General features: G+C 35.9%; 2 protein-coding genes across 5 annotated transcripts; both read right to left on the reverse strand.

The window, feature by feature from the left end:
- Window positions 1-3,143: 3,143 nt before the first annotated feature.
- LOC132601777 (chaperone protein ClpB1-like) lies at window positions 3,144-9,458 on the reverse strand. Of its 4 annotated transcripts, XM_060314851.1 has the most exons (11): window positions 9,265-9,455; window positions 8,459-8,902; window positions 8,064-8,348; window positions 7,608-7,925; window positions 7,192-7,521; window positions 6,850-7,053; window positions 5,813-6,190; window positions 5,366-5,724; window positions 5,004-5,289; window positions 4,628-4,843; window positions 3,144-3,583 (listed from the first exon to the last, which is right to left on the reverse strand). In XM_060314851.1, the coding sequence occupies exons 7-11, from the start codon at window positions 5,855-5,857 to the stop codon at window positions 3,530-3,532; spliced, it is 960 nt and encodes a 319-aa protein (XP_060170834.1). In that variant the 5' UTR covers window positions 5,858-6,190; window positions 6,850-7,053; window positions 7,192-7,521; window positions 7,608-7,925; window positions 8,064-8,348; window positions 8,459-8,902; window positions 9,265-9,455; the 3' UTR covers window positions 3,144-3,529. The 4 variants fall into 4 exon arrangements, with proteins under 4 accessions (XP_060170834.1, XP_060170839.1, XP_060170827.1 ...); XM_060314856.1 differs by having other exon boundaries at window positions 5,004-5,277; window positions 8,459-9,458; XM_060314844.1 differs by having other exon boundaries at window positions 7,226-7,521; window positions 8,459-9,455.
- LOC132617098 (chaperone protein ClpB1-like) lies at window positions 5,939-8,500 on the reverse strand. Its single transcript, XM_060331996.1, has 6 exons — window positions 8,459-8,500; window positions 8,064-8,348; window positions 7,608-7,966; window positions 7,362-7,521; window positions 6,850-7,053; window positions 5,939-6,190 (listed from the first exon to the last, which is right to left on the reverse strand). The coding sequence occupies exons 1-6, from the start codon at window positions 8,498-8,500 to the stop codon at window positions 5,939-5,941; spliced, it is 1,302 nt and encodes a 433-aa protein (XP_060187979.1).
- Window positions 9,459-27,653: the final 18,195 nt, after the last annotated feature.

Genomic DNA, 27,653 nt, shown 5'->3' on the forward strand with positions numbered 1-27,653 from the left:
AAATGGATTACTTGGTCCCTAAGCGTGCTTTGTGTTGAAACACTTCCTCTCTGTTCCTTTTCTTTCTGTTAGTTTATTTCCTTAGTTATGTTTCAGTACTGGTAATGTTGAACTCCATAGACGATGATGAAAGTACTGGAGGCAGAAACAAAGCTTCCATGACTCGTGAGGTTGCTCAAGACAATTTTTCCTATCTGAGGTTTATATTAGAGAATGTAAGTCTCATGTCTCATCACTCATGCGGCTACTTGTTAGTACGTACGAGTTTATTTCCACTGGATGAAACAACTGTACAATAGGTTTTGCTGCAATCCCTTACATTGAGCATCCTTAATACTTGGCCAAATTCATATGTGGCACACTAAACTTGTCAAGATTTTTCATTTAGACAACTGAACAAAATGTTGTACCCATTGAACACTTGAACTTGAATCAAACTCTACCTATTAGACGACAATCTTATACATCATGTTTAATGGAAAATTTAAAATGTTTGGATTCTGCAGGCAAGATATTCAAGGTTCGAAGCGCACATGAGACAGACATTTAGAGTTTGTATCAAAGGAATTGCAATATTACTTTCAAGATATTGATCTAAGGAACCCTTTATAGTCATCATATACTAACTGAAATTCCTTTTTCGAAGAATGGAAAAAGGTTCGATGTATCCTGTATGAGTTGTTATCCGTAAATTCACCATAGAACTTAAAATTATTGCAGGAATACTTATTATCTTTTATGTAAATATCTTAAGGGACTTTTGAGGCTTTGACATACTGAAACTACTGTGAAATTTTAATAACTACTTCTAATTTAAAAAATTTAAAATTTTATTACAACTAATTAAGTTTTGTCCTAAACAGTCATGTGGATTGTTATAAGTGGAGTCAGCATATAATTTTAAAGAGCATATATTTGTTTAACATTATATTTACGAATATCTACTTGCACTGTTATATCCTTATTGGAAATTGTTCAAAGTTTTAAGGAACTGTATCGCGTAACTAAACTATTACCCATTGTATCTAGTACTAAAGTTTTAGTGGTTCTGTCAAACTATAATTAGTTCCAGTTTTTAAGTAGCTTATATAAATTAAAGTTCCTTTTTAGGAAATGACTTGCTTCTGATTGCTTAAGCCATGTATTTCATTCTTAAAAGTTAATTTTTTTCTACGCCTGAATAATCCATTTTTATAATTATAGTCACGTTGAAATTATGTATAAAAATTAAAAACTATCATATGAAAACTTGAAAGTGGAAGTTATATTTGAGTACCTGCATTATCTAATAATGCTCTTTTTTCAGGTAAGATTAGTTCCAGTATTGAAGGAAGCATTTTATAGAAAGCAGATTTTGTATAAGTTTCCCACATCCAATAAATAAGGGATCTTGCCCTATAACCTAGTGAAGAGGGGAAATCAGATCAAAATAGTTGGCTTTTTTCACTTCTAAATCTATTTCCAAATACCCTGAAAGCAGCAAGTGAAGAGATAAGACCTCTCATTTTCATTAGGGCGGATGCATTCCCATTGTAACGGCGGCGGAGGGTGCCTCCGGGTGGCAGCAGTTCTTCCATGTTAACTTAGTTGAAATTCTGACAATAAATGGCCTGTTGCTTGTCAAATACTTTTTGACCGTGATATTAAATAGTACAATAAAAGTAGCAGCATAGCAAATAACTGTCTAATATATGATGGCATTCCCTTTTACTTGCTTGCATCGTAGCATTCACGTATTCTTTGTCATCTAATAAACCCAGAGCATAACATGCAGGGTCATTTGCACGATTTCCCTTCAAAGGCATTGGTCTTTAAATTTTGCTCCTCAAATTGGTGGTCTTTAATTTTTGTCCTTCACTAAAAAAAAATTGGTTTCGGGTTCGAACCCCCGCTCAGTAAAAAATTAAAAAAAAATCGTAAGGTAGAGTTTGGATTGGCAAGACAGAGTTTCAAACTCTACCTCAAGATAGAGTTTTGCCTTCAGGCATAAGACAAACATCTGCCTTATCCTTCAGGGGATTATTACTTAGTTGGAATTTTACAAACATCTGGCTTAAGGCCTAACTTTTGCCCGAATAAGCCTAACTTTGCCCGAATATGCCTAACTTTCCTACAAACTTCTGTTTTGCAATTTTTTTTTAAAATAATTAACTGAGCAGGGATTCGAACCCAGAACCCATGAGTTTTAGGCGAAGGACAAAAATTAAAGATTTCAAATTTAAGGAGCAAAAATTAAAGACCAGTGCTTTTGGCATTCCGCACAAAAAAATGTGACACGCATCTCTTAAATGTCAGATGAACACGGTTGTTGTGTTCCGAGATCCATAGCACTTTGAACCTTTAATGACATTCGACAACAATCTAAGGTAATATTGCTCAGCAGATTCAGTGGAACAAAGAAGGTTTCTCCAAATGGAAAATGCAGATGTTTTTTTTTTCCCCATCTTTTCAATTGTTGTTTCCACTTTCCACACAAACTTCAGAGGGAATTCTCCATAAATTATTTTTCTTTCTTCAGGGAAGATGTCTTATTTGCTTCAAACCAGCTTAAAAATGCTGATTTCTTTACTTTTCGTCTATTGACAACATTATCAATTGAATCATCATCCGAAAATATGACAATACTTTTTATTCGGTAGATGAAATCATAGCCTTTCTACGGATGGTTCCGTATGGTGAATAAAAAATTCAAAAATTCTCCAAGCAGTGAAGCAATCATATATAATATATATTGATTTCATCAACCACTGGTGAGTCTTCCTTATATACACTTTGAGAAAAATTGGCGTAACACGAACATGTCCTTTATACTTAAATAAGTACCTAATGGATACACAATAACATGTACAACATACTTCAATAATAAGAATCTCATGCGGCACCACATGCCAATTACTCAAGTCAATACCTCCTCTCCGGGTACGTATAGAGTTCTACCATTATCCCTTCTTATATAAACATGATACCCATCTTCATCAATTGTCCACAAACTTTTAGTGCAATCAAACAAGAAAAAATAGGAAAACATTTTTGGTCATACCAAACAAACCCGAAGCATATATATATTTCACCCCCCCCCCCCCCCCCCCCCCCCACACCAAAAAAAAAAAAAAAAGAAGAAGAAGTCAGAAAACAGTCTACTTCATATGCAGATCGTTGAGAAAGAAAAGCTCTAACCTAAATCCAGCACTTTGCCTGTTTGTATGGACTTGTGGTTTTTGACTTACTTATTTTGGCTTAAAAACAAGTTCTTAAAAGCACTTTTGTATTTTACCCAAACACTATAAAAGTGCTTAAAAGCACTTAAAATAAGTCAATCCAAACAGGCTTTATACTTATTCATTGTTAATTCCTGAAAAGCAAAGGCATGAGCCAAAAAATTGCTATCTCTGGTTTGCGTGATTGATGTTAGCAGTCAAATCCTAAAGCAAATAAGCACAAGATATATTCAGCTAAAAGCTAAACTTAAATAATATACTTTGTCTATCAAACTATGATCCATTTACAAATTCAGGTGCATTCAGTTCCGTCAAAATTTGACGAGTCCTCTCCTGAGTTGGGACATACATGCATCTTCAGTGATCTGCCACCCAAAAAAAAAAAAAAACACATATTAGACAATAGTGCTGAAAAGCCTTTATTATTAAGACTAGCTGGGATCTAGCCAACAAAAAGGACAAATTGTGGGTTAGATGGATCCATGCATACTACATTAAAGGGGCACAGCAATATCAGTTCCTATGCAGGCCAGTTGCATGGGTTAGGAAAATCATGGAAGCAAATGTCCAGTTGCAACAACTTCAAGGAGATCCAAAACCTATTCAAAGCAGAATTGGGTGTTACTATATGCAGCTTTTTGGAATTCATCCCAAAGTACCGTGGAGACATGATGTGCCAAAACGATGCTCTACCAAAATCAAAATTTATTTTATGGATTTTTCTGCACGGTCAACTAGCTACTAAAGACAGTTGCAAAATGGGGAATTGGAGTGGATCATAGCTGAGTGTTTTTTTTTTTTTTTGGGTCGATCATAGCTGTGTTTTATGTCAAGCAGCAGATGAAACAAAGGAACACTCGTTTAGTGAGTGTGTGTTTATCAGAAGACTCTGGGATAGGACAATGCACTGGCTGGAATCGAGCAACAGATTGGCAGCCCATGGGACTTTGCAGCTGCCAAGTGTGTTGCAGCACAGTAAAGGGAAAACCACCGGAGCCAGGATCACGAATCAAGTGTATGCAGAGGTAATATATGAAACATGGAAGGAGAGGAATAACAGGATCTTTGAAGAAGTGAAAAGAGATGTCGTAGCCATAGCCAAAGACATAGCCTGTATTTGTACTGTTAGGGTGCCTGTTGTAGCTAGAACTTAGATCCAAAATCTAATTTCTTAGTCCTAGCAGTGGATTTGTGAGATCTGTAGTGAGCACGTTCATGTGGTTTTTAGAGAGTTGAGTCTTAGATTTGTTTTTGCTCGTTTTTCTTACTTTCTGGACAGCAAGCAGTGATCAGCTTGACTGTGCTTTTGTAATTTTGCCCTTTGGTGATTAATACTTAATTTAGTTACCAAAAAAAAACTATACTTGTTAATGTAAGACGGCAGACATGCTTAAAATGAAACTACTTACTCTCATTAATTCATCAAATAAGTTCCTGTTGTTTCCATCCACTTCTCTCTTGCCATTGTAAAACAGATTAACCAATGCATCATTTATCCCGGGTGAAGTCATTACGAGATGCCTGCCCTCTTTCATAGACAATCGAGCACCGTGGAGTAAATCTGCATTAAAAAGCATAATTTCATCCACCCGGTTAAGTACCTCAAATCTAAAGCCTATAGGATCCTGTAAAGGCAAAGACCACAAAGTTCAGTACATAGGAACTATATGCTCTTACGCTTCACTACAACACTAGATTAATAAAAAATTAAAAAAAAATTAAAACTAGTAGAGAAGAGATCAACACACTACTCATGAACAAGCCATAGGAGTTCCATTTAAATACCTTGTCCATGTTTCGATCCTGATTAATGGATCCATATGGACCTCCACCGACAAGCTTGGAAATTAAACCTTTATTTCCTTGATCCAGGACAAAAATGATAATAGTTTTCCGGAAATCTACAACAGTCCCATCATTGTCGGACACCAAACCATCATCTAGAATGGAAATAATCGTGGTAAAAGCAGATTGATGTGCCAATTGTAGGTTAAAAACCACTATGACGCTATAGGGTCTCATCAAAATAGTGTTCTTCAGCAAGAGACCACGTTCATTCCTACATGTGCATCTGAATCAAATAATCAGACTTAACAGCCTAAGAAGCTAAATCAAATTTTATACACATGATCATAAATATATCCTACCTGAGAAAAGAGTTTGGGCTAGTGCAGGTAGCCAAATCCACTTCTACCAACATCGTTGTCCCATCATCTGCAACCAAGTACTTTGAAAGGTCATCCACAAGCTGTCTTTGACCCATACTTGTTAGTCCTGTGAAAAGGAAAGATGCAACTTGTTGACAATGCTTGTCCTTGAGATGATCATGATCGGCATCAATGCACTTAAATAGAGCCTTTGCGACTGTCTGGACAGGTGTAACTTGCTCAACCAATTTACTTCGCATTTTGGAAAACATAGCCTCAGACGTGTACCTAGCCCTGTTGACCCTCTCATGCACAACATCCCCCACGCCATGTGAATATGCGAAGTACTCAAGTGACACCTGAAACAATTTTCAACAATGATGACTAAAATATAAAGTACATTTGAATACGCAATCTTGCTTTGCAAACAATGCCACTAACACATACCAGCTCTCTCCAATCTTTGGGTCTGGCCAATAAATTATCTACCATAGCATGCAATTCCAGTAAACTATTCAGAATACAAGGAAGTCGGGCATCATGCTTTGAATCCAACAAATTGACAAGATCAAACTAAACAATGCTTAGTTTGTATATCTGCTTAGCATGTTCTTTTTCGAACTGGTAGAGGATCCTCAACTTTCCCAAGGATACTTTGAACGTCTTAAAGTCATGGGCAACTGTCACATCACTTAAGTTCTGAGTTCTGACAGACAATTCATTGGTACCCACCAACTCATCAATGTATACTATGGACTGGCTATCCACATTGCTCAACTTGGAGACTAACTCCTCCACAAAATGCTTAACTACATGACCACCTTCCTGGCAAAGAAAGAAAAAAAAAACACAATCAGTGCAATATGAGATGAATCAATGGAGACGGTATTTGGCAGAAGACACACTTCTAAGCAACATTGTAACAAACAATGAAAAATCAGTTTCTTCTCCTAGGCAAATGTTTTAGGCTAAACATAAAAATAGAAACTTACTCAATTAGTTCAAAACTGAAAACTGACTCATCAAGACACTAGATGCTATAATTAACAATTTCACATACCAACATATGTTGCTTTTACAATTCAAGTCATTGGGTAGCCATTTATCGGACTTGCAGTTACAGAATGGTAAAACAGTATGAAATGTCCCAGGTGTCTACCCACCATGTATGTTCACAGGTTCTGCTATTATCCAGTCACAAAGTTTGACGGACCTCAAAATCAAAGAAAGTTGAGAACAGTCCATGAGACGAGAGAAAAATCCTCCTTAGCTAAGTTACAGATGCCTCAGCTATACATTCCGAATTAATCTCACTACCACTTCAAACAAATAATGAACATAGATACCTCTTAGCATCATGTAAGCATTCCTCCAAACATATCAAAACATAGATGCAAATTGGCAGCAAATACAATCCTACCCTAGTTACAAGACCCTCCACAACAAATTTAGAGACTTTCTGACAAGTAATCAAGCGTATGTACCTCTTGCATCTTGTCATACTTATTCCTCCAAATATAACGAAACACGGCGGCAGACGGGTAGACAACCACTTTTTCTTCGAATAAGGAGGCGGCATCGCGGACTTGTATTCTGAAAACTGACATAAACTGAGAAAGAGATAGCCAAGGGATCAAAATTACGTCATCCACAGAATCAAAAAACCGAGGCTTGAACTGCTTCTCTGCCTGAAAAGTAAAAATATTGCGTCAGTACAAATAAGCTGCGTATCAAATTAATTAAAATAGGATGTACAACAAAGCAGCCACTCACAAAATGCAGTTGGAATAAGTTATAATTAAGTTTTTATTTACGAAAAATCTCACATCACTTAGACATTCATGAAAACTGCAATCGCACCGTGGCTATTGTACTCCCCCTACACTTTTTAACCCTTGAAAGGAGGCTTGAAAGAAGTTTCCCAAACAACTCTTGCACAGCGGCACCTGGGAAACTCCACACGTGATGTGAAGAGAATCAGTGTGTTAGAGAAAACAATCTGCCTTCCAGAGGCATCGACATATGACCCAATCTCTAGAATCCGTAGGATAATGTCGAACAGTGCGGTGTTGGCTTTGTCAACGTTATCAAACACTAACACACAGCTCGAAATAAGCCGGACCGTCGAGTCGCTAGCCCCATCTGACTCGTTAACACTGCAGCAAAAGATATTAAGTAATAAGCTTATCAATGTTTCAATCCACCCTTTGAAATATGGAAAAGGGAGGAAGAGAACACGTACACCAAGAACGGACATGAGAAAACTTCTACTGTAAAATCATCTTCTGTAAAACCAGCCACATTATATTCAACAATCCTATTATCAAACATTTCTTTTGCAAGCGCCACAGCAAGTGCTGTCTTCCCATGACCTGGATGACCTAACAAGAGGAAAGAATACAGAGGGCGTGATCCAAGCTTATGGATTGACATTGCATTTATGATGGCCCTAAGTTGATTATCTAGACCTACAAGTTTCCGGGACAATCTTTGCACTAGGAGTTCAACCGGCAACTGGAACAGAGCAGGAAAGAAATTTCTTGGAACACCCGTGATTGAGCTAGCAACCAGAAAATTGAAATACTTATTCTTTGTTGGAAACTTCAAGCATAAAAAAGAAAGTATCCATGGTATCTCCTTCTACGAAAGGATCTTGGACAGTAGCAAGATTGACTAGAACGAAGTAGGAAAAACAAACCTTTGCAACTATGCGAGGAGCGACGGTGAGATGCTGTGTACACCTTATATCTATAGTTTCCGAAAGTGCAGAAAAGGCAACATGGAGATCTCGAATGGCGTTTGTGACACCATCCAAGTTCCCCTGTTCTTTCGCGCCATTAAGAATATCCCAAAATAAGCTGAGCAGATTTTTCAAATATTTATCTCTAACCACTGTGATGTGATGTTGACCATGTAGAGGGGCAGGCCAGCGCTTTGTAAAAGCTTCAAGGGCACCTGTCACCTCCTCTAGTTCTTCTTTCACCTGGGAAAATTGAGTAATAAAATGATGTGCCATATAAAGAAACCATGGACAAGAAAGACGGATATATAATATGCCTTGTGCAACATGAATGCAGAAAATTCGTCACTTACGCAAGGAAGCAGGGCAGACAGTGCACAATCCTTCTCCTTCATGATCTCCCTTGACTCAACAAAGACACGATTAAACAGAAACCCGTAACGATCAAGGTCTTTCTCTCCTGAATCGCAATCAAAGTCTTTTCTCGACTTAGTGGCAGCTTCTTCCAACAGTTAAGCCATTCCAACTTTTGGCGAGATGCTCTCAAGGATTTCACAAGCGGCTTGCACAGCATTGAGGGGAATTTTAACACCATAACGTAATTCTAAGCTCTTTCGACTGTCTTCGTACTGTGCAGTGGCAGCATGCACACCACATGGCACAGCATGCTGGGTTGTTACGTGCGATTCCAATATTGCATTAAAAAAAGTAGACTTAAAAAGCTTTGTGCTGTCTTTGCACCGTTCAGGGTCCATATTAATGGCAGCATTGGCGGTAGTGCATAACAAAATCAAACCCTAACCATAGGAGTTAAAAAAAAAAAAAAAAAAAAAAAAGATATCAGCGAGTTAACAGAAATTCATAGCACACGGGGAGGGAAATGTAAGTTCAACTCCAAACAAATTTATATTTAGGAAAAAAAAGAAAAACTAAACTTTTAACTCCCCAATTTTTGTAAACGTCCCAAGAGAAACTTAGAAGAATAAGAGAGTTTGAAAGAAAGGAGTTGTATCTGTTTATAGGCTACTATTCCTAGAAAATAATTTGCAAAAAGGAGATATAAAAGGAGTATTATAAGGCAACTTGACTCTAAATTAAAATTCTACCTAATTTGTTTAGGATTCTGACTTGGCTTACAAAAAATTAGGAATTTTCTCACCGCTCGTCTTCAGCACCATTGAAGCTGCCAGCATACACCATTGTGCTAAATTTTTTTTTTTTTTTCCAACTATTGTCATTACCCATCTCGTGCAATAATATTGTAGTATGTGGTACTTGTGCTTGTCGGCATCTTTTTCATATATGTGTTTAACTGGTACTTGCTCCGTCCCAAAATAAGTTTTAACCTAATAAAAATCACGTCATCAATTAGGAAATCACTAAATGTGTTCATATATTAAATATTTGCACCCGTTAGTTTATTTAGTTATTGTTGTATATTAATTTGACATCGCTGGAAATTTATAGCTTTTAAATTTTAGATCCACCTCTGCCTAAAAAATAAAATAAAAGGGGATAACCCCATGCACTAAGCTCCGCGCGGAGTTCGAAAATGGGCCGGACCACAAGATCTATTGTATACCTGCATTTCTATAAGAGGTTGATTCCGCAACTTGAACCCGTGACCTCCTAGTCACGGAGTCGTAGGTTCAAGCCGACACCCGTGACCAGGAGATCTCAAAGTATATACACGTTCTAGAAATTTGTTCATATTTCTTATTAGGCTTAAATCAAGCAACGTAAATGTGATTTAATCAATATTCCTTGACTAAAGGCACAAATGACTCTATTTATCCATACATTTTTATGAAAATCAGAATATGTCATATTGTTGTGCAAGTTGATGACTTGACTATTATAGGAATTCTTGAAGAATTTTCATATAATTTACTGAAAGAAGTTGAAATGAGAAACTTGCAAAATTCTTCGGATTTGAAGTACCACATCTTTATGCAGTTGATGCATTTATATATCTTACTATAACTATGAACCTGATATAGTTTTACTCTTATATGGAGATATTAAAAAAGATCAAATGCATATTGCAAATGAAATTCCTGATATGAATATGTTTATCCTAATAAATATTTTTAATTTTTGTTAATTATTATGCAAATGCAGGACATTTATTTAATCAACGTAGATATTAGATCCAACTATGTTATCTATTTTCATGTAGGACTGTCACACTATGTTGTTTTGCATGACAGTCAAATCATGCAAAGATAGTAGCAGTTTATAAAGAAACAGTTGTGAATTTCTTCTTGATGTGAATTTCTTTGCAGTAGGATCGAGTGAGCAGCGCCAAGTGAAATCAAGGTTTTGATTGCAATGGAAATCCTCAAAGTCAAGTCTCTTAAAGCAAAGTATTCAATAATGTATAATTGATTAAAATTGTTTTTCCTGTTGCACTCTCAAGTATTCAACCTAAAAGAATGAGTATAGTGCAGGACACATAATAAATGCATGTGTTGGTAAAGTAGCCAGTTGTATGTTCTCTTTTCTATCGGTAGACTAAAGTAAGCGCAGTTTTTCAGTGTGCGTTCTTTTTCCGTGCGTGTTAAAATTATAGAGTACATTTTTTTTATTAAAAAATAAAAAAAGAACTACTCTTTATCAATGCATACGTGTCTTACACGGAGATTACACAAACTATTGTGGAAATTATTTATTAAACGGAAAAGGCTCAAACATTACCCTAACGTATGAAAAATAATTCATAAATATCTTTTTTTTTTTACCTTTTGGTCTAAAAATATTTCAATTCTTTATTTTGATTTATTTTGGCTCAAAATACCCATCCTTGTATACCTCATCCTTTAACATATTTCAACTAAATTCTTTTCCCTTTACCGCAACTCCATTTTTTGTAGTGCTGAACCAAAAATGGTATGTTGGGGAAGGTTCTCAGTTATGACTAATTTGCTTTGTGCTTCACTGTCAATCCCAAGATTGATAAATAGGTGTGTAGCGGTTTCGACTGTAATTTTATAAAGTTTCTTCCAGTTTCGCGTTCTGTTTCTATGTTAAAGTTGTTTACTGATCTGATCTAAATGTTCTGCTAGTGAATTCCTCTTTCTTTGTGCATTTGTTTCACACCTTTATCTAACTTAGATTCAAGAAGCTAATGTAACGCTCCCTAAATTTGAATTAGGTGTGGATGTATTAAATGAGTATTAATGTGATATTTTATACATGTGAAGTACTATTGGGATGAGTTTGGTGAAAATAGTTATTTTGAAGTCAAGACGATAGTGAGGTGCTTAAGGTTCGATAAAACCAGCTGAGTTTACGGAAGGTCCGAAATATGTTGGCAAACATCAAACCTGCTATGTTATTTATCCTCCTCCTTCACATGCAATATGCTCATATATCTGGGCTTGAAGTTGGACTTTTATGTTGGACTTTTATAATTGCAACTTCAAACCCGAAGAGCCGATATTTGAAACTTTCATACTTGCTATTTTCAACTTTATTTTCACAATTTTGAATTTAATTATGAAGTGGCTGACATTAAATACTTGCAATGTTTTACTTTTCTTTAATTAGAGGTACTTCAAGCGGTTATTTTTGCACTTGAGAAAGTCCATCTGCGTGAAGTAAAAAGTAGAGTAATTTGAAAGGGGACAGTTGTATAATGGTCCATCGAGTATCATGCGGTGCATATGTCCCTGCCAAAAACTATGTCATGTGAAGTGTGCCAAAAAACTAATGTAAGGAACTCAAACAAGATTTTGGATATAACTTAAAGACCCGTTTGGCCATCAGAATTATTCACTTTTTTCCAGAATATTTTTTTCACTTTTTTCACTTTATGGTGTTTGGCCATAAAAATTTCAAATATAACTTCATTTGAAAAATAACCAAAACCTTGTTTTTCACTATTTTCATTTTCTGTTTGGACCTTTACTTCTTTTTTTTTTTTTTCATTTTTTACCCTAAAAGTTCATACAACTTTTTTCACTGGTCAGATGCAACTGATGTTGCTCAGTTGCTCTCCACCCCTGCAACATTGAACATCATGTGCAAAAAGTCTCTAAAAGAAAAGAAGCAGGTGAGAATTTTGCAACAAAACCAGTTGCAGCCTTTTGATGGAAAGAAATTATTAGCTTTGAGCACTCCATAAGCTGTTCTCAAGTATAATTGTTATATTTCTCGCACTGGTTTATGTTTATTAATTGCTTTAGAAGATTTTGCTAGTTTTTAGAAATTGAGGGTATGAATCATATTTCATGTTTTTTAGAAAAAATACATTTCGACAACCAAATATTATTTACAAAAATAATGGTCAAACACAACTCTAACTCCAACTTCTAGAATTCTAAAAGAAGTGATTTTTTTTTATTTCTATGGCCAAACGCCTGCTTAATCTGTCCATTTATAAAAGTTATAATAATGTTCTCTAAATTTGCAATTTTTTTTTTTAAAATTTTGATATGATGTGATATGATATAATTTATCACACTCTGCATTTTGAAGAGTTGGCCTTTTCCTATAACCGAGAAATTTTGAAGGTCGATGACATAAGATTCAAAATTCAGTGGAGAATAAGATAGTTCCTCTATACGTTTTCATTTGATGCATCTACAGTCCCCTAAACTTGTCCCTTTTTTATTTTTTTTATTTTGACACCTCAACTAAGTATTATTTCTATTAAACTTCTGAACTTGGTCTCAATGTGTCTATTAAATACAATTCAACTTACATAGTAACATATATGGTGAGTTTCATTTTCTTTAGCCTGACAGGTGAATATCAATCGCATCCTACGTGAAAAATTCAACCAATTAAAACATCGCACCTATTTTAATTATACACATCAGATAGAAAAAAGTGTGCTACTGTGTTATACAAGTGAAGAAGCACCACTTAAACCAATCAAATAACAAAATTGGAAAATAAGAAATCAAAATTGGAAACCAAAACTGAAAACTGAAAAATAAGAAACCAAAACTGAAAAATAAGAAAGTCAAAAATATTAAGCAACACCAGATCCTATTATGTTATCCAGAACCCAAAAAAGCTTCAAAACCTATTATGTTGTTGTTGTGGATGGATAGTAGAGGCTTGTGGTGTTCTACTGTTTTGTTTGTTAAATTACAAGATTATTAAATTTGCTTATTTTTGCACTTGAGAAAGTCCATCTGCGTGAAGTAAAAAGTAGAGTAATTTGAAGGGGGACAGTTGTATAATGGTCCATAGAGTATCATGCGGTGCATATGTCCCTGCCAAAAACTATGTCATGTGAAGTGTGCCAATGTAAGGAACTCAAACAAGATTTTGGATACAAATTAGGACCCGTTTGACCATCAGAATTATTTACTTTTTTTTCAGAATATTTTTTCACTTTTTTCACTTTATGGTATTTGGTCATAAAAATTTAAAATACATCTTCATTTGAAAAATAACCAAAATCTTGTTTTTCACTATTTTCATTTTCTGTTTGGACCTTTACTTTTTTTTTTTTCATTTTTTACCGTAAAAGTTCATACAACCTTTTTCACTGGTCAGATGCAACTGATATTGCTCAGTTGCTCTCCACTCCTGCAACATTGAACATCATGTGCAAAAAGCCTCTAAAAGAAAAGAAGCATCTGAGAATTTTGCAACAAAATCATATTTAGAGATGCTATATTTTTTGTGTACACCAGTAAATCTCCCAGTTGCAGCCTTTTGATGGAAAGAAATTATTAGATTTGAGCACTCCATAAGTTATTCTCAAGTATAATTGTTATATTTCTCGCACTAGTTTATGTTTATTAATTGCTTTAGAAGGTTTTGCTAGTTTTTAGAAATTGAGGGTATGAATCATATTTCATGTTTTTTAAGAAAAATACATTTCAACAACTAAATATTATTTACAAAAATAATGGTCAAACACAACTCTAACTCCAACTTCAAGAATTCCAAAAGAAGTGATTTTTTTTTTCCGTTTCTATGGCCAAACGCCTGCTTAATCTGTGCATTTATAAAAGTTATAATAATGTTCTCTAAATTTGTAAAAAAAAATAAAAAAAAAAGTTTTGATATGATGTGATATAATATAATTTATCACACTCTGCATTTTGAAGAGTTGGCCTTTTCCTATAAGCGAGAAATTTTGAAGGTCGATGACATAAGATTCAAAATTTAGTGGAGAATAAGATAGTTCCTCTGTACGTTTTCATTTGATGCATGTACAGTCCCCTAAACTTGTTTTTTTATTTTATTTTGACACCTCAACCAAGTATTGTTTCTATTAAACTCTTGAACTTGGTCTCAATGTGTCTATTAAATACAATCCAACTTACATAGTAACATATATGGTGAGTGTTGACACCCAATTTTGTCCCTCCTTTATTTAATTTTATTTACTCGGGCTTCTAAATTTATTGACGAGCTAAATATTTTATTTCCAGTTTTTATCGCTACTACTATTAATATCGCTACTTTTATTTTTTCAACATTACGAGTATTACTTTATCACAAATTTTAAATGGTTCGTCATCGTTTCATTTTAGGATTTGTACTCGTTAAATAAATTTTACTTTGTTAAATCCTTACTTTCTATATACTAATTACTATTTATCTTCACATAATAAATATTGTACTAGTTGTCAAATTAGAAGCCCACAAATAATTGAAACATAAAAAGAAGAACTCATTTTCGGACCAACAAACGGACCATCCCACATTATCCCCCTACCCAAAACAATTCAGCCCACACTTAAAATTCAACTCAGCCCATGTTAATTTCGGACCAGCCCACTATTTTATACCTGACCCGGCCCACTACCTAAATTAAAACCCTAAACACTTTAACCCCTAACCCTTTTTTTTTTCGCCTCCTCCTCACCCTTTCCTCTCTTCCTTCTCTCCTCTCACCATCGCCGCCGCCTCATCTCCCTCGTCTCACTCCCCACTACCGCCGCTCCTCTTCCCTTTTCCCCACGCACGCTCATATACTTCACCAGCTTTAACCATTTTACTCTGAACTTTGCAGGAATTATTGTCAAGTCCCCGAAGACAACCGGAGACGCATCATCAAATCTCTGAAGACAACCGGAGACAGATCATCAAGTCCCGAAGACAACCGGGCATCACTCGGCTACACAGCCTCACCTGCATAAGTCAAACGGCTATACACTTATTTTACTCCTTACTTCATTTCTTTATTTCATCATCTACTTTTCCTACTTCCACAATTTTACCTTAAATTTCGCAGACAGCATCAAGTCCCCGAAAACAACCGGAAACGTAGCATCAAGCCCCCGAAAACAACCGGAGATAGAGCATCAAGTCCCCGAAGACAACCGGAGACATAGCATCAAGTCCCCGAAGACAACCGGAGACATAGCATCAAGTCCCCGAAAACAACCGGAGACGTAGCATCAAGTCCCCGAAAACAACCGGAGACGTAACATCAAGTCCCCGAAGACAACCGGAGACATATCATCAAGTCCCCGAAGACAACCGGAGACATCGCATGGCTACACGGCCTCACCTGCATAAAGCCAAACGGTTATACACTTATTTTACTCCTTACTTCATTCCTTTATTTCATCATCTACTTTACCACTTTAATGAATTTACCTTAAAATTCGCAGATATCAGTTATCATCGAGTCCCGGAAGACCGTCGGAGACCTTATCACTATCATCTTCAAAAGCAACTAGAGACATTATCACATCCTCAGCATACGCATCACGCATTCATTCAAGTCCCTGAAGACAACCAGAGAGAACATTGGCCACACGGCTTCATTTTCATTCCCCCAATCATATTTACTATCATTTACACTCTTTATAGTTTTACATTTTTTTTTTAACTTTATTACTAATTTTGACATGAATTTCAGTTTTGGCAGAAAATACAACCTGCAGGGACGCAACACAACGTGGAACTTTATCTTACGCAGTGAACTGGGGCAAATTTGCTGAAGAGGAATACCAAACTCACAAGCAAAGGTCACGGATCTACTCTCGAACTCAATTCCGCCTATACGTGATACGTAGGTTAATTTCTCTTTCACATCCTCCGCTAAAACCCTAATAAATCTACTCTTTTCACAATCTCATATTCCTTTCTACATCCCCAGTGTGTCCATAACTCAACACTGGGGCATTTTTTTGAAGAATTTACATCGTGTCTAGTAGAGTCCTATTTATAGGTGTGTTGTGCACCACATTTATAATTAGGAGGCTATAAGCATATGTTCCATTCTCGTCACCTGTCCCCAACCCTTGCAAAGTTATAAATCCATAAATAACATTCGCTCAACAGGTTCGACCACAATTCCTTCTGCCTTCATAATATTTTTCACCAATTCTCCTAACCCGTATTTCCTCACAAATCCATATTTTGTTGGTCGGAACAAAATTGGCTACTACGTCAACTTCTTCGCTCGAAAACTCTTACATCGTCTCCGATCGAAGAGGGGCATCTGTTGACACCCAATTTTGTCCCTCCTTTATTTAATTTTATTTACTCGGGCTTCTAAATTTATTGACGAGCTAAATATTTTATTTCCAGTTTTTATCGCTACTACTATTAATATCGCTACTTTTATTTTTTCAACATTACGAGTATTACTTTATCACAAATTTTAAATGGTTCGTCATCGTTTCATTTTAGGATTTGTACTCGTTAAATAAATTTTACTTTGTTAAATCCTTACTTTCTATATACTAATTACTGTTTATCTTCACATAATAAATATTGTACTAGTTGTCAAATTAGAAGCCCACAAATAATTGAAACATAAAAAGAAGAACTCATTTTCGGACCAACAAACGGACCATCCCACATTATCCCCCTACCCAAAACAATTCAGCCCACACTTAAAATTCAACTCAGCCCATGTTAATTTCGGACCAGCCCACTATTTTATACCTGACCCGGCCCACTACCTAAATTAAAACCCTAAACACTTTAATCCCTAACCCTTTTTTTTTTCGCCTCCTCCTCACCCTTTCCTATCTTCCTTCTCTCCTCTCACCATCGCCGCCGCCTCATCTCCCTCGTCTCACTCCCCACTACCGCCGCTCCTCTTCCCTTTTCCCCACGCACGCTCCCCTCCACTCACTCGACATCACTCCTCTCTTTCCTCTTCCTCTCCACTCACCTCTGTCTCCCGCTTCGTCTCTCTCCCACGCTCCTCTCTTTACCAACGAAACCCTATAAATATAATGCAAGTTGAATCGTTGAAAGGGGGGAAAAACAGGAGAAAACGGAGAGAATCTGAAACGAAAAACAGATTGGAAACCCCCTAAAAAATGAGATCTTTTTTACTACCAACTTTATCATATTCAACATTTTGATCTTTCCACTACTCTAGGTTTTGGATTTGTACAACTTCCATTCTCTTTCGAACCATTTTTTACGTTTAGGATTATTTGAAAAAATCAAACCAGATCCCTCTTTTAAAAAAAAAAGTGTTCGGTTCTATTGAAATCTGGGACTCGAAAGATTTTTTGTCGAATTCGAGTTCGTCGTGTTCGAACGTAGATTCGACGTCGTCAACACCCAATTCACTGCACCCATAAAAGGTTCGTTTGAGTTCGAGTAGAAATCCGAGATTCATACCCCACTTCACTGCACCTACAAAAGGTCAGTAAACTTTTCTTCTTCTTTTTATTTTTGGTATTCTGTTTGTTTAGTCTAATTTTTGTTCATGTATTAGTTAACAACTATGTTGATGTTTGTTTAGTCCAGCTGAATTTGGTCTTAGTTGATATAACGTAGTATGAATTTAAGCTCGATGGGGTTCATTACCTTTCACCAAGTTAATGTCACCTGGTTTGAACATAGTAATTAATCAAGCGGTAATTTTTTCTAGTCGATGATATTTGTTAGCTTATTTGCTGGCTATGTTAGTTTAAATAATGTTTACGTGTTGATGTTTCTGATTCATAGTGATCAAGAATTGTGTTCATTGGGTCTGAATTATTGTTGTTATATTGTCAGCTCTGAACCTCCTGTGTATGACCTGAACTTGATTAGTGCTTATCTTCTATGGCTTTGTACTTTGACATAATGAGTGGTGTATAAAGTGATGTATATCCCTGAAACATTGCCCATATTTGTCTAATGTATAAGTTTGGCAACCTGTCTAGAAACGTCGATCTAATTTTGTGTTTCTCAAAATAGGTGTGTGGTCTGATACATACTTACACTTAGAGAAGCTGGGGATTGCTTTCTCTATGTTGGTCTATGTATATTTAGTTGTTAATCAAATTGTTAATCAAATTGTTTGTCTGGCTACCCCTGTTATCTTTGAAAGAAATTGATGCTATCTTTGTTTAAGTATTTCCTCTCCCACAGACCACCTACACAGCTGCTGTTTGCCATGAGTTTGTTATCGCTATTTGTTGTTGTTGTTTGATCATATGGCTGCTATCGCAAATGGTATCATTGATGAATGTTGAACCAAATAAATCATGTGCCATTTTACTGCATTAATAGCTGCGTATGCACTTTATAGGAAACTGTCTTTCTATAAATATTTTAGAGCATGCTTCCTTTAGTCTCCAATGTGTATAAAATAAGAACAGTTTCATCCAGCTGAAGGCAAGCCAATTTATTTTGTCTTAATTGTTAAGAAACAGAAGTGTTAGTATAGCTCACTTTTAGTTTAGTTATGTGTTTTCACTTGGTTTATTTCCTGCTCATTGTTAGTTAATGGTGGCTAGTATGATCTCTTTATTCCCTGTATATGCTGCATATCACGATTACTGCCTCTAAAGACAAGCTCAGTTATGCTTGAACTGTTGTCACATGTTGATGCTACGCTTAACATACATCTGGTTGACTGATCCGTTCGGGGAGTCATCCATATCTAAATGAATGTTAAATCGTTTCCTTTGAATACATTTGAGTGCTTGACAGTTTCAACAACGTATGTTGCCTTATTCAGTGTTAAGCAGAATATTATGTTTGTTGCTGTTTGGTCTTCTTTAGGATCATTTCCTTTTTTTTTTAATCAAATGAACAATGCTTTTGGTGACATCAACCTACCCTTATTTAGCCCCAAAACTGGGAAAGAGAATAATGTGTACCGCCTTGCCTTACTTTCAGTTAGTATTTGTTGTGTGTAACTAGTTTCCATATGGTGTGACCTTAAGTATGATGGTGCTAAGCTTATGCGATCAGTATGTTTTGCTTTGATCCATGCCTCATTCTCTAATCTTCTAGGTTGCTAGACATTATAAACATGTGACAAAACAGTTAGCTTCACATTTGATCTGACCTTTACTAAAACTGATAATTAGACTAAAGAGAATCTGCTTGCATAATGTGCTTCTTAAAACCTGCCTGCATACTTTGCTCACAGGGGTGTATTCTCTTAAATAATTCAGCTGTGTTTGCTTAATTAAGGCTATATGACATGTAGGCCTAAACCTGTTTGGCCCTATTTGAATCAAATCTGGAGTTTTTGAGTAACTATCCTCAAACGAATCAGTCTCCAATTTGAACATTTTGGAAATAGTTGGTCGTATTAGCATATACAATACCTGGAAAACGAATTAAAAGCAATTAGGAAACTGTCGCTGCACTCAACCATTTTGATTCTTTGCCCTACTATGTTCCTGTCCATTGGAAGACTGTAAATACTCCACATTTTTGTTATACATTGTGAAATAAGAAGGTGCAGTGCTGGACTTAATCATTTATCTTCTTGGGCCTATAACCGGGCCTGGTTGAGTTGAAATGGGAGTTGGAGTTACAGACTTGACCATTTATCTTAGCGAGTCTATCCATGTTTTCATTTTTTTTAGTTATAATTTATTCATTGTTTGCAGATTGTAATTAATTTCCAATATCAATCCTCTCCCCTTTCAGTTGTCCATAATGGACTTAGATTTATGAATGTCGTACGCATATAACCTATATACTCTTCATATATATTAGACTGTTTAGGACTCTTATTTGAGACTTGGGTTTGGTAATTCGGGGTCATTATAGATAAAGCTATCCGATATTAACCTTCTATACATCCTTATGAATGTGTATACCTAGGATATATCAAAATATACCTAATATATACATAATCTACTACTTTATTTAGCGTTATATTTTTGCATGTTTAAACTTGTTTATTGATCGTATACTATTTTTTTTTTTTTTTGCATGATCATCTCGCACACGAGTCCGAGGGACTCGTTTTCTTCCGTATTTGGCGTTGGGCTAAAAGCCCAACATGATTCCATTCTCTATCCAGCCGCAACAATCCAAAAATGACTGGGCCAAAGCCCAACAGCAGCCTAGTCACAACAATCCTAAAATGGGCTGAGCCTATTTAACTTATTTGCTCTTCCATTTCGTTTTTTCTTTTGTGTATTTAATTTGTGTTGTATGACTAACATTTTTTTGTTTTTTAATTTAGATGAACTTTAGCAAATTAGTGAAGTTTAGTTTAAATAATGGGTAGTTAATTCAAAGAGCTTCATTAGTTTATGTTGAAATTATTTATTATCCATAATATTTATCTTTTAGAATAATTGATTTTCAAAGTATCATGACTATATATTTTTGACTAAAGGAACCATAAATTATACTTACTATTCTGGAAGTTTTAAAACGCCCCAAATTTTACACTAACTTAGCTTATTCTAAAAAATAAAAGGCAAATTAGTTTCAACGGATAACTTTCCCACTTTAATTCCTTTCCAACACTTGAAATACATAATTGTTTGAAACAACCTTAGCACAATATATATATATATATTAAACTACTAGTCTTTATATGAAGCCTTTAATATTTATTCAACATTAATCTTAAAATAACTCTTTGAATTTGTGAGTCGGCATAGCTCACTTTCTCCGAATACATATAAACATTACATATTCTGTTTCTTTTAGTTTATTTTAACTAAACTCTTTATACAAATTATTGTGTTTTCTACAAGTATTATTTTAAACAATACTATTACACTTTCATTTAAAATTTTAACAACATTTATAAGTTGTATTTTAAAATAGCATAATGAGTATTCCTTTATACAAATTATTATTTATAAGTTCTATTTTTACAAATAGCATTTTTACATGCTTATCTATAACTTTAGCCATACTTACAAAGCTACTTTCTTTTCTATAATACTATATTTACACCTAGTCTAATTAATTATAAGTCCGGTCGGTTAACCATTGTTAATGGGTCTTAAAGGGTGCCTAATACCTTCCCTTTAGACTAATTGAACCCTTACCTAGAATCTTAAGTTTCGCAGACCTTAAACAGAGTTAACTTTAAACGTGACTTTAATAAATTTAGGTGTCCTAATTCACCATAAATAATTAGGTGGCGACTCCTTAAAACATAAACAAAAACAGGAATCTCCAATACGTCGTACTTCTACTTTAACCCGGGTTAAAAAGGGGTGTGACAGTGAGTTTCATTTTCTTTAGCCTGGCAGGTGAATATCAATCGCATCCTACGTGGAAAATTCAACCAATTAAAACACCGCACCTATTTTAATTATACACATCAGATAGAAAAAAGTGTGCTACTGTGTTATACAAGTGAAGAAGCACCACTTAAACCAATCAAATAACAAAATTGGAAAATAAGAAATCAAAATTGGAAACCAAAACTGAAAACTGAAAAATAAGAAACCAAAACTGAAAAATAAGAAAGCCAAAAATATTAAGCAACACCAGATCCTATTATATTATCCAGAACCCAAAAAAGCTTCAAAATCAATCTCAAAAGGCTAGTCTTCATTTCCTGGTTGGCCGAATTACTTGGTTCTTGAAAAAAGGTCGTTATACACATATTTTAATGATGTGTATAATTAAAATGAGTGGGGAGTTTTAATTGGTTGAATTTTTCACGTAGGATGCGATTAACGTTCACGCACAAGACTAAAGAAAATGAAACCCACCAAATATGTTATGTAAGTTGAATTGTATTTGATTGACACACTTGAGGCCAAGTTTATTGGTTCAATGGAAACAACACTTAGTCAAAAATTCGGATAGAGGATGACCAACTCGAGCTTCCCCCGGGGCCCGTAAAAATGAACAAAAGCTCGGAGAGATCACGAAAGAATTACGAACCGGAGGCCGGACCATCGAGAGAAAGGTATCGGCCATACTCTCGAAAACCAAGCTTCAGGTCGGAAAAATCAAGGGATGGCCCGAGTCATTTCTCCGGGCGGGGGTGATAAACGGGCCGAGTCCCCGGTTCAGGTATACCACCGAGGAGTCAAACGAGGAGGCCACGGCTGTGAAACTCGATCTCACGGATGAACTTCGCAAAAACGCGTTGGTCCGTATTGCAACCCAGAAGCAGAGAATGGAAAGGTACTACAATCGGAGAACCAATTTTTGATATTTCTAAGTTGGGGACTTGGTGCTTCGGAAAGATACCTTGAGCACCAAGAATCCCAACGGAGGAAAACTGGGTCCGAACTGGGAAAGACCGTAAGAGATAACCGAGGTAACGGGCAAAGGATCGTATCAGCTGGAATCCGTGGACGGGCAGCGATTGTGCAACAACCGGAACGTGGCTCATTTGAAGGGATATTACTGCTAAGGTATGGACACCTCATGTTTAACCTTTTTCTTTTTGCAGGAAGTCAAGTACCGGATAAAGTTAGGATCTAGGTCTGAAAACGCGTGTTGCACTCTTTTCCTTAGTACGGTTTTGTCCCAAAATGGATTTTTCGACAAGGTTTTTAATGAGGAAACAAGTACAACGTGTTACTTAACAAAATAAGGACAAACGGTCGGGAACTCGGGGTCACGGCCTACGAGTGGGGGCTTGATAGCGCTCGCCTGATCTTGCAGCTCGGATAAGCACTAGGGGACTTATACCCACATTGAGGTTTACCCCGGTTAATGGAAAACGGAGGAGCTCAACAAATCAAGACCGGACCTTCTGCATTAGATTTCGGTGTAAGGACCAAACGATCATAATGAATCGTGTCCCATTCAACATTTGCTACGGCAAAACTAAGGCCCGGTCACCGGCCACAGCCTCCGATGTAAGGACCAAACGATCATAATGAATCATGTCCCATTCAACATTTGCTACGGCAAAACTAAGTCCCGGCCACCGGCCACAGCCTCTGATGTAAGGACCAAACGATCATAATGAATCGTGTCCCATTCAACATTTGCTACGGCAAAACTAAGGCCCGGCCACAGCCTCCGATGTAAGGACCAAACGATCATAATGAATCGTGTCCCATTCAACATTTGCTACGGCAAAACTAAGGCCCGGCCACCGGCCACAGCCTCCGATGTAAGGACCAAACGATCATAATGAATCGTGTCCCATTCAACATTTGCTACGGCAAAACTAAGGCCCGGCCACCGGCCACAGCCTCCGATGTAAGGACCAAACGATCATAATGAATCGTGTCCCATTTTTCATTTACTACAACAAGGCAGAAGGAATTAAAATTCTCATATGTACAAACATTTTGCAAACGCAAAGTCATCAAAAGCTGGTATAACAAGATCTTGGGTGTCTTTCTGTTAAAAGGACTTCGCCCCGATGGTAACCGCCGTATTCCGGCACTACCCCACTCACATACTCTATATCGAGGATTGTGCCCGAAATTCGACAAAGGCGACAAGGTCACAATGACCCAAGCCAAAGCTCGGCAAATTCCCCCAAAACGGGGACTGCTACATCAAAAACTTTGCCAAGGTTGAAAAAATACCGACCTTGAAGAAAATGCCTATCGTAATTCGGAGACATCTGAACTTATGAAGCATCGGATAAGTCCCACGGGCACGGTGAATTAACGACTATGAGTCGACCTGTCCTAAAACGGACCAACGATCATGACTAAAATAATGGCAAACATTCAAAACAAAGAAATAAGAAGGTAACGACGAGCTGACAGGGCCACCGGTTTCGGAAGTTATCCACTCCCCGTTACTCCGATAGATCGGAGATCCGAGAAGTGTGGGGCTATCTGTATACGGTAAAAAACGGATGCGAGGCAAACCGGTGGAGCGAGGGGGCCGACTGATCTGCCTTCTTCGTCATTAGAACGACCAAGCCCGGTGACCCGAGCATTCGTGGCCGTTGGTCCGTACGGCTGTTGGTCCGAGTAGCCGTTGGTCCGTGTGGCCGTTGGTCCGAGTAGCCGTTGGTCCAGGTGGCCGTTGCACGCGGGTCACGCGCCAGTAACGTCCTGTCCTGGTCAACTACCCACCATGCGTGTGTCAAACGGCGCCGTCAGTCTAATCCCACCAAATCCGTGCAGAGCTATCCTTGTTGCTATTATTTTATCGGAAAAGGTCCAAAAATACCCCTGAACTATTGAAAAAGGCTCATAAATACCCTCCTTCCACCTTTTGGTCTAAAAATACCCTTAAGGTTTGTTTTTGGCTCAAATATACCCCTCAAACTAACAAAGTTAAAGTTAACTCTTTTAAAAAGCCAAATGGCATTTTGTGATTGGACACATATATTATTTAATTTAAAAATTAAAAAATATGAACAAAACTGATTTTTTTTTTGCATTTTGTGAATTAATCAACGAAATATGTTTTTTTTTTGCATTTCGTGAATAAAAAAACGAAATAGGAAATTATAATTTGTTTTTGCATTTCGTGTATTGAAAAATGAAATAGGATAAAAAAATTAATTTTGTTCATATAAAAACAAAATTGGAAAATATATTTTGTCCAATTTTCCAATTTCGTTTTTATATGAACGAAAATAATTTTTTTTTATCCTATTTCGTTTTTTAATACACGAAATGCAAAAAAAAATTATAATTTCCTATTTCGTTTTTTTATTCACGAAATGCAAAAAAAAACATATTTCGTTGATTAATTCAGGAAATGCAAAAAAAAAAAAAAACAGTTTCGTTCATATTTTTATATTTTTTAGTTTTTAAGTTTTAAGTTTAAACACAATTTGTTTTTAAAAAAATATGTAAATTACGGAATTTTATTATTGGCAATTTTTTTTTAAATCTGGAATTTTAAATTACTGGAAATTTATTATTGGCAATTTTTTTTTTTAAATTTGGATTTTTTTTTAAATTACGGAATTTTATTATTGACCAATTACAAATTGCCATTTGGCTTTTTAAAAGAGTTAATTTTAACTTGTTAGTTTGAGGGGTATATTTGAGCCAAAAACAAACCTTAAGGGTATTTTTAGACCTAAAAGGTGGATGGAAGGGTATTTTTAGACCAAAAGGTGGAAGGAGGGTATTTATGAGCCTTTTTCAATAGTTCAGGGGTATTTTTGGACCTTTTCCGTTATTTTATTAGTTCACATCATATGAGACCCATGGAGGTCACACTATAAATAGGGCACATCCCCCTCCTTTGTAAGGGTTGGCTTCTTCATCCTCCAAGAACACTTGTAATAGAAAAATATATATGCAATCTCTCTCTCAATATCCGATCCGGCCAAGGCCGTTTGTTTCCATTTACGTTGTGTTTCTTCCATTAAGTATTCAACATGACTTCTAAACGTTCATGTCCGTAGCAAATTAAGCAAATCACCGTTACTAGCCGTTTTATCGCCAAATACTCACACGCTTATTTTCCGCTATCAAATATACATCAAGATCCAAGCACATATCCTATACCCGCGTACAAATTCAATTGGTTTCCCAATTTCGGGGTAAACAATATTAAATATTTGCACCCGTTATTTTATTGAGTTATTGTTGTATATTAATTTGTGATCGCTGGAAATTCATAAATTTTAAATTTTAAATCCACCTCTGCCTAAAAAAAAGGGGCAACCCCATGCACTAAGCTCCGCGCGGAGTTCGGAAATGAGCCGGACCACAAGATCTATTGTATACCTGCATTTCTACAAGAGGTTGATTCCACAACTTGAACCCGTGACCTCCTAGTCACGGAGTCGTGGGTTCAAGCAGAGACTCGTGACCAGGAGATCTTGAAGTATATACACGTTCTAGAAATTTGTTCATATTTCTTATTAGGCTTAAATCAAGCAACGTAAATGTGATTTAATCAATATTCCTTGACTAAAGGCACAAATGACTCTATTTATCCATACATTTTTATGAAAATCAGAATATGTCATATTGTTGTGCAAGTTGATGACTTGACTATTATAGGAATTCTTGAAGAATTTTCATATAATTTACTGAAAGAAGTTGAAATGAGAAACTTGCAAAATTCTTCGGATCTGAAGTACCACATCTTTATACAGTTGATGCATTTATATATCTTACTATAACTATGAACCTGATATAGTTTTACTCTTATACGGAGATATTAAAAAAGATCAAATGCATATTGCAAATGAAATTCCTAATATGAATATGTTTACCCTAATAAATATTTTTAATTTTTGTTAATTATTATGCAAATGCAGGACATTTGTTTGATCAACGTAGATATTAGATCCAACTATGTTATCTATTTTCATGTAGGACTGTCACACTATATTGTTTTGCATGACAGTCAAATCATGCAAAAATAGCAGCAGTTTATAAAGAAACAGTTGTGAATTTCTTCTTGATGTGAATTTCTTTGCAGTAGGATCGAGTGAGCAGCGCCAAGTGAAATCAAGGTTTTGATTGCAATGGAAATCCTCAAAGTCAAGTCTCTTAAAGCAAAGTATTCAATAATGTATAATTGATTAAAATTGTTTTTCCTGTTGCACTCTCAGGTATTCAACCTAAAAGAATGAGTATAGTGCAGGACACATAATAAATGCATGTGTTGGTAAAGTAGCCAGTTGTATGTTCTCTTTTCTATCGGTAGACTAAAGTAAGCGCAGTTTTTCAGTGTGCGTTCTTTTTCCGTGCGTGTTAAAATTATAGAGTACATTTTTTTTATTAAAAAAAAAAAAACTACTCTTTATCAATGCATACGTGTCTTACACGGAGATTACACAAACTATTGTGGAAATTATTTATTAAACGGAAAAGGCTCAAACATTACCCTATGAAAAATAATTCATAAATATCTTTTTTTTACCTTTTGATCTAAAAATATCTCAATTCTTTATTTTGGCTCAAAATACCCATCCTTGTATACCTCATCCTTTAACATATCTTCAACTAAATTCTTTTCCCTTTACCGCAACTCCATTTTTTGTAGTGCTGAACCAAAAATGGTATGTTGGGGAAGGTTCTCAGTTATGACTAATTTGCTTTGTGCTTCACTGTCAATCCCAAGATTGATAAATAGGTGTGTAGCGGTTTCGACTGTAATTTTATAAAGTTTCTTCCAGTTTCGCGTTCTGTTTCTATGTTAAAGTTCTTTACTGATCTGATCTAAATGTTCTGCTAGTGAATTCATCTTTCTTTGTGCATTTGTTTCACACCTTTATCTAACTTAGATTCAAGAAGCTAATGTAACGCTCCGTAAATTTGGATTAGGTGTGGATGTATTAAATGAGTATTAATGTGATATTTTATACATGTGAAGTACTATTGGGATGAGTTTGGTGAAAATAGTTGTTTTGAAGTCAAGACGATAGTGAGGTGCTTAAGGTTCGATAAAACCAGCTGAGTTTACGGAAGGTCCGAAATATGTTGGCAAACATCAAACCTGCTATGTTATTTATCCTCCTCCTTCACATGCAATATGCTCATATATCTGGGCTTG

This window comes from Lycium barbarum, chromosome 1, assembly GCF_019175385.1.
Source record: "Lycium barbarum isolate Lr01 chromosome 1, ASM1917538v2, whole genome shotgun sequence".
In the NCBI taxonomy this organism is placed as follows: domain Eukaryota; kingdom Viridiplantae; phylum Streptophyta; class Magnoliopsida; order Solanales; family Solanaceae; genus Lycium; species Lycium barbarum.